Source organism: Scomber scombrus, chromosome 9 (assembly GCF_963691925.1).
Source record: "Scomber scombrus chromosome 9, fScoSco1.1, whole genome shotgun sequence".
In the NCBI taxonomy this organism is placed as follows: domain Eukaryota; kingdom Metazoa; phylum Chordata; class Actinopteri; order Scombriformes; family Scombridae; genus Scomber; species Scomber scombrus.
Window position 1 is genome coordinate 24,527,976 of NC_084978.1, and position 14,249 is coordinate 24,542,224.

Below are 14,249 nucleotides of genomic sequence, written 5' to 3' on the forward strand. Positions count from 1 at the left end.
GCGGTCAGTCAGTCTGGTCTGTTACAAGCCGCAAAGTTGAATTATGTAACACCTTGACTGATGGCTTCACCCACATTAAATACATTCATTTGACAGGCCATTCATAGATTATGAGAAAAGCCTGTTTTATATCAGTGGTGCGGTCACTTAGAGCTTTTGGGTGTCAAAAATAAGTGACCTGACTGTGACACAGATTTATTATATTTCTTTTACACTTTAGATAACCTGAAATCTGCAGCACCTGATCTCAATTTAATTGCTGCCTTTGATTAATGACACGATAGGCTCAGAAAGTAGATCTGCCTCCCCCTATAATAAAACATTGTAATATAACACTGCCGACAGTACGAGTGCCTGTTGAATATTAGACTGATATCGATGTTTTAACACACAAAAGGAAGCTGAGAGGGCCCAAATCCTTGGAGTGAACATTAGCTAGCCGGTGAAACAGAGGTAAAAGAGGACAGGCAGAGACATTTCTCTCCGTATTATACTTCCGATCTGTCTCTAAAAAGCCTTCGTCTCAGAGGAGAAGCAGTTTTCCAGCACCCAGCCTCTGCCTCCATCTGACAAAAAAATAAATGCTACTTCTAATTTTAAGCGTGACCCAATACGATTTCTGTGGGCTCCTGCTCTGGTAATGTGTGCTCCTGACCTCCTACAGTTGTATCCAGAATGTCACAGGTCTCTGACATCCGGCCTTCTCTCCTCCATTAGAGGATACCCGATCCCCAACAGGCTCTCACTGATGAAAGAGAGCGAGCAGCATGCGCAGGAAATGGGCTTGCAGTGGTTCTTACCATGACCCCAGCTACTTAGAGCCATTGAATCGCATTTATGAAGAGCCCTCTAGTCTTTCTCTTTACCATTACAAAGTGGCTCTCCTCTTTGTGGTGTAAGAGATACTACAGGTAGCAGCTGAATTACAGGGTTTATGTAAGAGGCTTTCATAGAAACCAAGAAAGAGAAGCAAATAGCTTAGAGGTGGGTGTGCATTTTGTCACTGCCATCAATTTTCCATCAGTAAACAAATATAAGAAGCTTTTACCTGTATCTTATGTCTGTGTGTGTGTGTGTGTGTGGGTGGGCGTGTCCTCCCTCCTCCCAGTCTGTCTCCTTGTCTCGACTGGCAATCTGCACATCTGTCTGCTCATTGATCACAGAGGGAAGTGTTTCGCAGACGCAGCAGGACAGCCGCAGTCTGCAAATCTAAACAGATGTGTGTGCTGCTCCCGAACGTCCTCTCACACTCACCCAAACTTCCTCTAATGTTTTTCTTAACCTTTATTCACCGAGGAGCTGTTTCACTGAGCACACATGACGTTTCCCACCTCGCCGAATATTCACACACACACACACACACACACACACACACACACACACACACACACACACACACACACACACACACACACACACACATTGAGACCTACAATAGGGATAATAGTGTATTGAATTTATATTTCCCAACATCCTCTTGAGTCTGCACCTTATTTCTGCTTTCACACATCCTACACATGTAAAAAAAAAAAAAAAAAAAAAAAAAAATGCAATTCAAACATGAACACACAGCCTCCACACACACTGTATCTTTTGTAAGTGAAAACTTGTAGTTTTGAGGTGTGCAGTACAAGAAAACATCATAAAATTCTCTCTTTTTCATTATCTACAGCACAGTATTGTATTGATTTTAACCAGAAAAAGGTTAAATATACTAGTGACTGTTCAAGACTGTTTGGACATTTAGTTTTACTCTTTAGGGTGTGTTCAGTATCAGGTTTTGTGTTAATTGGACCATTTGTGCCAAGTAGTCTGTGTTCATTCATTTATTTAATCCAAACAGCAAAACTAGCTAACTAGCACCGTGTTTGACCTGTGTTTGTGTGACACACTCAGACAGGCCTAAAACTGTCCTCTACATCCTTCTACTGTTCTTCTTTCCTCTGTATGTTATAATTAAGGTCACAACCCTTTTATATCAGCACAAATTCATTTTCAGATTTGTGCCGAATCATCTCCATCCTAATTTATGCAGCCCAAAGTGAATTTGTGTCCGCCTATGTCCGCTTCTGTCTTTTTAAAATTAGCTTAGCATTCAGTCTGAACTGTTGACATGACTGATAGATGAGACCATTAGCATAATGGGTGATATACAGCATGTTTACTTCTTGTTCTACTTTTGTTAGAAAGCCATTAAGCTAATATGTTGATGACATGCTAAAACGTAGCGTAACAGTAGCACAAGCATCATGAATCGTTCAGTTGATCGGCCATCAAGAATCAGTTAGTAAAGTACAAACTAGGCCAATAAAAGCAACGTTAATACGGTTAAAACAGACTAGCTGTAGCTAACTAGCACCGTGTTTGACATGTGGTTGTGTGACACACTCAGACAGGCCTAAAACTATCCTCTACATCCTTTTACTGTTCTTCTTTCCTTTGTATGTTAGAAAATGAAGGTCAGAAAGAAATCATCTGTCTTTACTAGAGTTTACACATTATATTTGTTTTTGCTTCTTCAGTCTTTCAATAAACTTCTAACAATGGACGTGAAGCACTGTTTGTCACAGCTGACATCGCTGCTGCCGTCACCAGTTGAATGAGCTCCATTGCAAAAAGCTACTGATGATACAGTCAGTGACAAGAAGATTCAGAACAGTCTATAGTCAGTTCATCCTCAGGATTTGAAGACTCATACATATGCGGACTGAAAACTAGCTGAATCTAGTCGAATCGAAACGAAAAAAGCTTTTGTTTCTTCGATCGATTTAACCCCTCATCCATAAGAGAAAGACGGTGTTATTTCTTCTTTCAAGAGTTGCACAGATTAAAGACACAGCAGCAGTTATCAAGCCAAGGGAGTGATACTCATTTCCTCTTCTCAGATAACATCATATTCTCATACAGACCTTTATGCGCCTTGAAAATTCAGAAAGAAAAACAGGTTTTTATGCTCGCACCCACAGGAGAGATAGAGCTGTCACAATGTCTCCCCAGTGCTCTCCAAGGACCCAGAGCTCCGCGCGGCTGCCGAGCTTCATTTGACCTCAGAGTAGCATGAAGAGAAAGAAATTAAACTATCCAAGCAAGGAAAATCAAATAACAAAGATGAAATGACGAGCTGTTGTAGTGCAGAAACCAATAACTTCCTCTAATGTCCCCTAAACCAGCAACCCCCCCCCGCCCTCCACCCCCCTACTCCTGCGCCCTGCCCTAACAAAGCAGTTGTGCTTCTCAGCCTCACCAAAGCAATGTAGTGGACTAGCTGTGGTATAAATGGGATTTCAGCATCCCTCACTATTCTCCTGTCCAAAGCTTAATTTCACTGACTCTCAGCTCCCCTGCTATGTTCAGTAATGGAGCTTTAAATCCGCTCAGTTGTTGGGTCCTCACTCTTTTTGCCACTGGGTCGATGATAGAGCTCTCGCTTCTTGTGCCACCTTCCTGATAAGACTTCACTTTGTGCATTGAAACGCCACTGATTATTTTTCCCTCCTATCGACCACGCGGCCCTCCCTCCTGTGTGCTCTGCATGCTTTCCTCCCCGCAGACATCCTTGTGGCTACGCTTCAACCAATGTGTGGGATTAATACGATCTTTTTAAAAATTGGCTTTTATTAAGATTCAGTGAGTTTTTTATTCCGCCTTTTTGTTGTACTGAAAGGTTAAACCCCAAATCTTGCTTTTCATCTGCTGCAGCAGTTTTGTTCTCTTTATATTTGAAGTCATCATCTATTACTCGGGTGTTCTCTATGAGCGTGTGTGTGTGCGTGTGTGCGTGTGTGCGTGTGTGCGTGTGTGTGTGTGTGTGTGTGTGTGTGTGTGTTTTGTGCATGTGTGAGCAGTCCCATTAGAGAAAACAACAGATCGAGAGAACCTGGGGGAAAGGGGAAGGGAGGCTGTGCGTGGGAAGTTTTCTCTGACTGCGATCATTAAGAATGGATGTGTGTTTGGGTGGGGGGGTGGGGGTGGGGGATTGCATCTATTTGTGCGTTTCATGTTTTCGGAGATAAACTGCTGCCTGCTTTTTGACAGCTTGGTGTTGTTGTTGTTGTGATTATCCAGGCATATCATCACCTGCTGAACGCAAAGACCTTCAAGAGGTAGCCTAACTTCCACCTCATTTTCACTCTTCTTCTGTTGTTTTCTTGCTTTCTTGCAGAAGCTTTTGACCTGGTGCTGCGTCATGGACGTAACTCCACGCTGGCCATGCTGAAGGCTGAGTTCCCAGGCCTCGGACCTGGAGCCCAGAGCTCGGTGGGACAGCTCTTCCTTGATATGTCGCTCTACATCCTGGGTTCAGACTCCACAGTGGACCACATGGTGACGGTGCTCTACGGCCGCCTTTTTCCCCTGACATACCGCCGTCTGCTGGGGGGAAGTGGGTCTTCTGTGTCAGAGGAGTGTGTCAGAGGAGCCTGGAAGGACTCAGGAGCATTTGGCCCTTATCCCAAACACATGATGACCCGTCTGTCCCGCTCTCTCCTGGCCACACGAGTCTTCCTGCAGGCGTTGAACCTGGGCATCGAAGTTGTCAACACCACAGACCACCTGCGGCCTGGCCGGGACTGTAGCCGTGCCTTGCTGAGGCTTTGGTACTGCCCGCACTGCCAGGGCATGCTGGGGCCGCCAGCCTGCAGAGGCTTCTGCCAAACAGTGATGCAAGGCTGCCTGGGGGGAGCGGCCGAGGTGCAGCCTCACTGGAGAACCTATGTAGATGGATTGGGGAAGTTGGCCGGCGCCATGAGGGGGGAGCAGGACATGGAGGCTGTTGTTCTCAGACTGCCCTCAATGATCAAACTCGCCCTCAAGCACGCTGTGAATGCCCGAACTCGCCTCAGCGCCCTGGTGAGTCTAGTACACAGACACACATAAACATTTGTTTTCCAGATCAGATGCCAGAACAGAAACAGCACAGTGAGGCTGCATTGATGTGGTTGTGTTGTGTTTGAGCGAGTTTGAATTCAGATGTCAAAACACAGCATAGCAGCTTTTAATGCTATGGAAACAGGATTTTATAAATTTATCAGGGAGGTAATCATTCTATTCTATGTCTCAACGGTTGTGAGGTTAACTGTAGAGTTAAGGTAGAAATCAAGGTTGCACAAATGTCTGTGAATACCAGCAGCCATCATCTGACCTGCAATTCTTTTCAATCTTTGTTCAAGTTTGACCTGTGATTTTGCACTTACCCAACAGAAATAGCGATGCATTGTATTTGAAGTGGAGAAGTCATTGCTCTAGCAGTGTGCCATCACCTTGTTTGGTATAAAATTACACCACTTGAGTAGAAAACCTCAGCATTGCACTCCCAGACTGTTTTCAGTTTACAATTGCGCTACCTGATATTTATTTATTTTCCACGTTAGACCCAACGACATCACATCCTTTGTCAGTTAGACTGGCAGCTTTGTCGTTCATGGATCAGTGAATTTAGCCAGAAAGGTGAAACTTACGAGTAGCTCTATAATCAGACTGAATTACCATTTAGTTTCACATGATTAATCCACACAGACACTGTGTGCATGTCAGCTGATTTGTTGTTGGTGGAAAGGGAGTTTTCTTCAGTTTTGTTTTAACCAGTCAGCAGCGACTGATGCATCCATCGCTGTCATTAACAGTGGATACATAATCCGAGGTACTGGATGCTGTAACAGTCATTTTCACCTTTTTCAAGAAGTCTGAGGCATTTTCAGAAATCAGATTTGTCACATACTGAGTGAGGAAGGATATGTTGTTATTGCAGGCCATGTTTCTTCACCTTAAGTAACAAATTCACACATTCACAGCACAAGTAGTGGCTAGTTCATGACAAAGAGTGTCAAGAAAGAGAAATAGTATGAATGAAAGTGGGGGAGGAGGAAAAAGAGCATTATCCAAGCAGTCAGACGGATGCTCCCAGCATGTCTCCCTGCTACGACTCTCTCTCTCTCCTCAGTAGCGGTGACCTGTTATGCGTGGTTTCCACTGCGATAAAACCGTCAGGTTTGTTCTTAGCCCATATGTGAAGTCAGGGAGAAGTGCTCATGAAATATAGAGGCCTTTTTCTTGCAGAGTTACAGAGAGGGATGTGCTTTTCCTCCTGTATATCTGTTGAACTTTTGACTCTCACACCCTGAATCCCCGCGGTGACCAGGTTTCCACTCAGAAGCCATCATTTATTAACACACAGGTTGACCTCACTTACTCTGCAGCCTGAGGGCGTGGCTGCATCCATGAAACGCTGACTTGGGAGAAATCACTCTGCCTCTTTCTCCCTCTGTGTGTGTGTGTGTGTGTGAGACAGAGATCCTTATCCAAAATTAAATAAGTCTGTGTGGGTTTATTTAAGACTGCAGCTCCAGTCACCACAGTTGACTTTACACTGTGTTTATGGCTCAGAGTCTGGTTCCAGCATATGGGATTAAAGCTGCTATGTCAGTGTATTGTTCGGCTCCGTGACAAGGTCGAGTGTGCGTCTGTGTGTGTGTGTGAATGTAATCTTGCAAAGACACTTGCTCGGTGGTGTCATTGAAGGGACAGAGGCATTGTTTCCCTAACGGCTAATTTTGTCTCACTGAGCAGTCATGGGAGATCAACCAAAATTAGACAACACCTGATTGTTTCACTTCAAATAACAGTTTAGGATTTGGTTGAATGGACTTGGGGATTAAAGGACCATTGTGATAGTTTTGCATGTTTTTTTTTTATGACCATCAAATACAAATTGAGTATGTAATGAATTAAAACCAACTTGTAGAGTTGCTTAAATATTTCATCAAGTACATTTTCTTTTGCCAGTCATGCTTTTATTTTTAATGGAAAGCAGAAGCAAGCAGGGACATTATGTTGGTGGGTTCAGTGATTGAGTTCACATTTATCATATCTTGTTTGAAGATTTTTTAAATGATCTTTATGATAAATAAAGGATTAGATGTTTTAATATCATTTTTACTTGATTTTGCCCGGTCATCCACAATTTGATGTGTTTCGTGCTGCAAGTGGTTCTCTGTAAATGATGTTTTTATAATCAGTTTTATCACTTCTTCTTAGAATTAAAGATAAGAATGAAGGCCACTGGCTGTAGAATCCTCATGTGATTTTTTAATATATATATATAAATATATTATTTTTTAATTATTCAGATGATGTCAGTTTTTGTTTGTAGAAAAATTAGTACCAGTGAAAATTGTTCATATTTTTCTTGTACCTATTCATCTCATAACCAACACCGACACCGTGACATGGTTTAAACCTGCATTGGTTGTCTGTCGCAGTGGGTCAACAAGCATCAGCTGACCTTCTCTCATAACCCTTCTACTGACCTGGGTTGAATTTAAGTCCAGTTTTGGTATACGGGCATCTTTATTAAGGACAGAAATATTTAATGACATTTCCATTTCCAGATTTTTTTGACAAATAAATGCCTATACTAATGAATCATAGTTTTGTTGTCCAAAAACAAGTCCAGAAGACAAATAATACACAAAAAACACCATTATCAATACTTTTAGAGCATCACTGATTGTGGTAATAACAATTCCTGCTCACAATTCAGGTGTCGCACACCGAACATGACCACAAATTTGAAAGTTGAGTGACAAAATTATTAATATTGTCCTCTGTGTTGAGGTTGCTGCTGATTTTCTATACTGATTTTAATGTGGCACTGAGTGAAAACAATGGTGCATTGTAATGTATGTTGTGTAAAATCTAATCTAAAATGTGTGTGGGCTAAAAACATACATCACCACTGCTATGATGTTTTAAAGGACAGGTTCAAAATGTTTTAATGCTGTCTTTAAACAACAATCAGGAGCTCAAATGAACACTGAAAGAACTTTTGCACGCTGTAATCATTCCTTCTGTTCATACTAGCTATTTTAAAAAATCCCTTCCAAATGTGCTTAGAATATGTGATGAGGGACAAAATACACTTTTATGCAAAAGTGTATTTAAAAGTTTCAGCAGTTTGAGTTAGTCAAATAAAGTGGATATCTTCCAAAGTCACTATCATTTTAGTTTAAAATTCCCTCTTTGTGTTAGCCTCAGATAAACTTTTAAATACATTTCCGCACTGACTGTGGATTTTGTCTTCCGTCACTTGCATTGAAAGTGGATTATGGCCAGCATGAACAGGAGGAATGATAGAGCAAGAAAAACCTGTTTCAATGTTCATTTGAGCACCTGAATGTTGTTTAAAGACAGATTTGAAAAATTGTGAACCTTTTCTATAAATCTTAGTGTGACTTTGAGGTGTGTGCATGTGACTGTTATAAGAAATCCTTGAGAGATACTTCAATATTTGGCACAGCGACATGATGGATCCACTACATTCTGTGGTTTGTTTGGTGGTTTCATCTGATTGTAAATGGTGCAGCTGCAGACGATGTCTCTCACTTAACCTCCCCTCCAGCGAGAGTTCAGACCCCTGATACTGAGGGTGACAGACGGATCGACCCTATCTGAGTAACAGAGTCCTCGAGGTGTGAGAGAGACGTCTCTTTCCTTCTCCGTGGACTTGAAACATGTACTCTGCTGGTGTGATGACCACTCATAGTCTGCCAGCCGGTTACCCAGCATGTTAACATTCATTTCCTCCATCCGGTGCAACTCCAGCGTGAATCAAGCAATGTTCAGAGAGACAGAGAGGGCAGTCAAGAGCCCCGCAGCTCCAATCTATTCCCCTGTGAACTTCTCACCAATCTCCTGGGGTATGATGTCATCCACCTCTGTCTGTATATCTCATCATCAACATCCTTCTCTCTCTCTCTCTCTCTTTCATGCCCCCCTATTTATTTCTTTTTCTCTCATTCTTATGTGCCGCTGTAAGAGAAGATGCATGATTTATGAAGCTCTATTTTTACCAGTTACTGAGGAGAAAGAGAGGAGAGAAAGAGCGATAAAGACAGGGGGGTAGAAAAGAGAAGAATGGAGAGGAGAGAGAGTAAAGAGCAAACCCAAGGGGAAGGAGGACAGGAAAATACGGAGGAGACATCCATCACCCTGCGACCCCTCGGCTGAAATTGTAGACGGGAAGTAGTTGAAACAGAAATATGATGGATCTGGCCAAGATTATGGGACGTGTACTAGTGTGGCGAGTACAGGAGTTAACGTATCTCTTTGTGTGCCTGCGAGAATTTTTTTGTCAATAAGACACTTTTCATCAGCTCTTGTTTTTGTTGTCTCTCCTTTGTGCACAGAAATAGCTCGAGCAGATCAAATCCCTTCCAAACGGTTGCCTCACTGAGGAAACAAGAGCGCTAATTAAATCTCTGCTGCATTTTTATTTCCTATTAATCCGTTCAAACATGTGGGCCGCTGTAGACGCCGGAGCCAGACTCCGCTTTTTCTTTTTTTTTTTTTTTTGGTTAAGGAGTAAAAGCCATTTGAGCATTTAAACATGCAATAAATCATTCATGTTGCAAAATCTCTGAGTCATTATTTATCGAGTCATATGCTTAATCTGAATTATGGAAAACAAACTGCGGTATTTATAAGTGCTTAAAGGCCCGATCTGTCATGAGTTGGACTGTGTAAATTACAGATATGAGAGTTTGAAATAATTATGAAAAATGTTTTATTACTTTAACTGATTATAATTGACAAAGATTACTAACTGGACAAATCAGGCAACCTCTCCAAAGACTCCAGGTTCACCGCCTGGTGTTTGAATATTGCACATATTTCTAATTAACCCTTACACACTGTTCATATTCTACACCCTTGCAGTATGTTCTGTGTCAATTTTGACCTGGTCTAAGAATCCCCTCATAAAAAGTGTCTATAGCAAATAGTGAACCACAGATCTTTATAGAAAGCATCGATAGTCGATCTGACTGATCAATACATGGGTGATTAAACCTTGATGAATGTTTCAGAAAGCAGACAGTCTTTTAGCTTTTACACCACTTGTTTTAGGAGAAAAATCAGCTACTATCACACAATATTGTGCTATTTTACCTAAAACATGAAAATATAACATAGCAATAATGATTTAAATGTATTTGATTGAAAGTGAAAATGAAAAAAACTTTATGGAACTGTGGGGTTTATTGTATAACCATTAGAACCTATCTAATGGTTACTAAGATACTATCTTATTAAAACTATTAACTATTCATTTAACCAAAAGATATGTCAATAGATACAGGTCAAATTTGACCCGGAACAGCCTCAATGGATACAAATGTGTAGCACCTATAGAAAAGTATAACATTTTTAAAATATTTCTGTGAATTATGGGCCTACTTACAAAAAGTCATCAAATATTAGGGTAAAAGATATTTGGGGTGTTTTTACAGCTGTCAAATTGTGCTCAAACAGGTTACTACAACTAATTCCAACTAATACTTCTTTATACATTACTTATACTCAATGCACATAGCTCATTTCCCCCCAGGGCCTCTTAGAGGTTTAATCAGCCCTGTAATTGATTTTTTTAAAGGACAATGTCAGAGCATATAGAAGTGTGTTGGATACTATATATACAGTACATGCATATACACAGAAAGAGGCAATTAAAAGCAAGATAGTAATTGTGGGTCCTAACATTAACTTCCTATCATCCATCTTCACCTCCAGAAGGAATATATATATATATATATATATACATGTTTATCCATATATACACTCCCACATACACAGGTGTTTTGTATATACACACACATACATATCTGTACTCGCTCACATGCCCACAAGTACACAATACTTCTGCACACTTCTACTCCACTCCCTTATAACTGTCTTAAATATGCTTCCACGCTCTGTTAGAGGAGTAATAGAATTTATATATCTGTTTAACTGGTGCTTATAAAGATCTGAGATCTTAAGTGAAAAGAAAACATTCATAATTTAGATTTTCTTCTTGTTAAAGGACCTGTCAATCCAACCCAAGTTTGAAGAAAGTATCCAAGTTTTTTAAAATTGAGATGTTTCTATGTACTCTCTCAACTTTACTAGCATGCATGTTTTTTTAATGTAATTTCTGATCATTACAGATAAATTAGCTACAAATCTCAGTTACACATTTTTGTATAACATCCTTTGCAAGGGCCAATTAGCCTCTCATTTCACCTTCTTAACGAATCACATTAGACATGTTTTCTGTCCTACTTTGAAGAAAACATCATGTTCTTATATTATACCTCGGTTTTCTCAATTATACCTTCAGCTGTTTTATCTGCATCAGGACGCTGTCTATAAAATCAAAAGAACATCATGCTTTAATAGCTTTTCACAGCTCTGAATGCCATAGGACTTACAAACCTGTGAGTGAGAAGTGTGAAATCAATTTCTCTTACAAGCATCTCTCTAACCTTGATGCACAAACAGCTAATGTCTCATTCTAAACTTGACTCGGATTGGCGCCGTTGACTCGTCTATTTTAATGAGATTAACATTTTAGGTTCGGTATGCAGGTTTTAGTTACAACAGTTTTCCGTTTTATCACCAAGAGTAGCATTTGTCAGCCAAATTTGTCTTAAAATATCAATGATTTACCTTTTTTTTCAAATTATTTGGGGATTTGTTGTCATGTCTCGTGGGTTTGTGAAGCCGAAAATTTCTGAAGCGGTGGATTTATTTAACAGGCGTATTTGAGCTGAACTGATAAGTGAGATTTAGAGATTAGACTGAAAGAATATGTGTGGATAGTGAGTGTGAATACAAGTTTTACATTTGGAAGAAGCTTTGATCAGTGTAGGAAAATGCTTAATATTCACAGTTTACACCTTCACGTACTCTTCCATTACAATTTTACCTCAAAGCCTTGCATTTTTCATTCAAATCTGGAAGTATTTGGCATATTAAACCTACAATTCTAATACCATTTACACCACACAAGACTTGAAAGAGGATTTTTTTTGCACCAAATTCCTCAATTACAACCCAGACGCTCCAGTATCCATTTGAAGATATAACCCTAATAGCTGTCTGTTGGTCTGACGTAATAGTGAGTCTTTCTCCCTCATTTTCACTTCACTGAGAGAATCTGAAAAAGGGAACTTGAGCTGAAATAGGATGCCTTATAATGTGTGCATTTCCTCAGAAGTCAGCTCCTGTGCTGATGACAACAATGCAGGGAGGAGGAGAGGGAGGAGGAGGGCTGAGTGCTGACTCAGTCTCTCCCCTGAGCCTCGACTCCCTTGGAACACAAACATTACTCACTAAATATTCTACAATATGTTGTTACAGCTGTGCATGGCTCCTCGCCACCTTTACAACACTGATTGTATCATCCTTCCTCCTGAAACCGTTTGCTTATTAATCATTTCTTCGTGATCAAGATGAATGTATAATACGTATGACCATGCATTAGGAGTGTCTGGATCCATGTGGATTTCCATTGATCTGTTTGGAGTTTATCTTTACACTGTGTTTGCACAAGCAGAGCGCCACATGGAACCCGAGATGCAGGTGTGCAAGTGTATGCACATGTGGACCGCAAAGTGTATGTGTGTGTGCGTGAGTGCTGTATTACTGGCCGTCAGCATCTCTCTCTCTCTTCAGTGAGGCAGGCTGCTCAGTGCAGATAAAAGTGTGCAGATACTGTATTTCAGAGCGCTCACGCTGAGCCAGGCTTTATCTGCAGACTCTCCTGTTGGTTGTGTTAGTCCAGCCCTGGGTGATATTAATACCCCGCTAATGAGCCCCTTCCTTGAAGAATCCAGAAACAATCGGCAAGGGTGGGGTGGGATGGGGGAAGGTTGGGGGAGTGGGGTGGGGGGTTGGGGGGCACGCATGCTGAATCAGTCTCTCCCCTGTGCCACGACTCCCCTACGGCTTCCCGGGAACACACAAACAAAAAGAGGAACACAGCTCCAATCACATTAATCATGGCCTGTGGGAGCAACGGCGCTCGCTCCAGGCGCAGGAGGACAGGGAGAATTACATGAGAGGAAGATGTGGAGGGAGAGAATGGGCTGGCAGAGACAATGGCCTGAAGTGTGTGTGTGTGTGTGTGTGTGTGTGTGTGTGTGTGTGTGTGTGTGCGTGTGTGTGTGTGTGTGTGTGTGTGTGTGTGTGTGTGTGTGTGTGTGTGTGTGGGTGGGTGTGTGTGTGTGTGTGTGTGTGTGTCTGTGATTCACCCCAAGTACACAGTAGGGGAGCATTACTGGAGTTATCTAGTCAGGACTGCTGGGTATTGGTAAATGCCTAGTGTAGGAGTTCTCAACCATCTGTGACTATCAGCGCTGTGTGTGTGTGTGTCTATGCATGCATGTGTGTGTGTGTGTTTGTATGTGTGTGTGTGAGTGTGTGTGTGTGTGTGTGTGTGTGTGTGTGTGTGTGTGTGTGTGTGTGTGTGTGTGTGTGTGTGTGTGTGTGTGTGTGTGTGTGTGTGTGTGTGTGAGTGTGTGTGTAGACTGTAGTGGCTATCACTGTATCCTTGGATGACAAGGCTGTATTGATTAACCCTGATGATTCTGTCTTACAGCTGATCAGCATTTATATATGTCAGCATGCATGCAATAAGCAAGTTGTTGTGTCCTGAAAGCTAATTCTATTCCAGGCCAATAGGTGGCAGTATGTAACTGCTGCTATGCTACTTGATAAGAAAAAAAAAAGTAAGTATTGTAGGGTGTGGAGTTGTGAAATGTGCACCCACAGTTAAGTAATATGGAATGTTGTCCTGTGTCCGGTGCTTCTTTAAAGCTCCTCATTGCAAATACATAACAAAATTGGCTACTTCTCTTTTGCCTACCACTTTACTACAATGTCAAAGAGATCCTGCATTGCCATTTGAAACATGGCTGAAAATGTTGCAAAACTACCTACTTGTGATTGATATGGAAGGAGCCAAGTGGCCTGATACCCCAAAGCAAGCTGTACTGCTGCACAGCGTTGGAACTGAAGCTGAACTGAAGAAGATTTTCATTACCTTAACTGAAACAGGAACCACCTACAAAAACAATGTGACTGCTGACAGCACATTTGGTGCAGAAGGTAAATGTCATCACTGAGAAACAGAAGTTTCACGGAGCACAGAGAGATGATGAAACTATTGCAGAGTACGTCTCTGTGCTACATGAGATGCTCACATTGTGTGATTTCGGAAATGCAGAGAAAGCCTACAGTGGAAATGAACATTTGTCACTAGAAGATAAACTGACACTGGATAAGGCCATTCAGATTGCTTATCAAGGGGAATTGGCCATGTGCAAGTGCTGGTGTGGTACAGAAACAGACAAAAATGCTCCAATAGCATAAGGAGCAAAGAAAAGGTAAAACAAAGTCTGAACATACATGCACATGTTACAGATGTGACTCAG

At 41.5% G+C, this 14,249-nt stretch overlaps 1 protein-coding gene across 1 annotated transcript in view; it reads left to right on the forward strand.

Annotated features, from left to right (window-relative positions):
* The window catches only part of gpc3 (glypican 3), a 107,273-nt gene that overhangs the window by 55,242 nt on the left and 37,782 nt on the right, over nt 1-14,249 (forward strand). Inside the window, exon 3 of the mRNA XM_062426285.1 lies at nt 4,163-4,848. Within this exon, the coding sequence (XP_062282269.1) occupies nt 4,163-4,848 (686 nt within the window). The remainder of the gene's footprint in view (nt 1-4,162; nt 4,849-14,249) is intronic.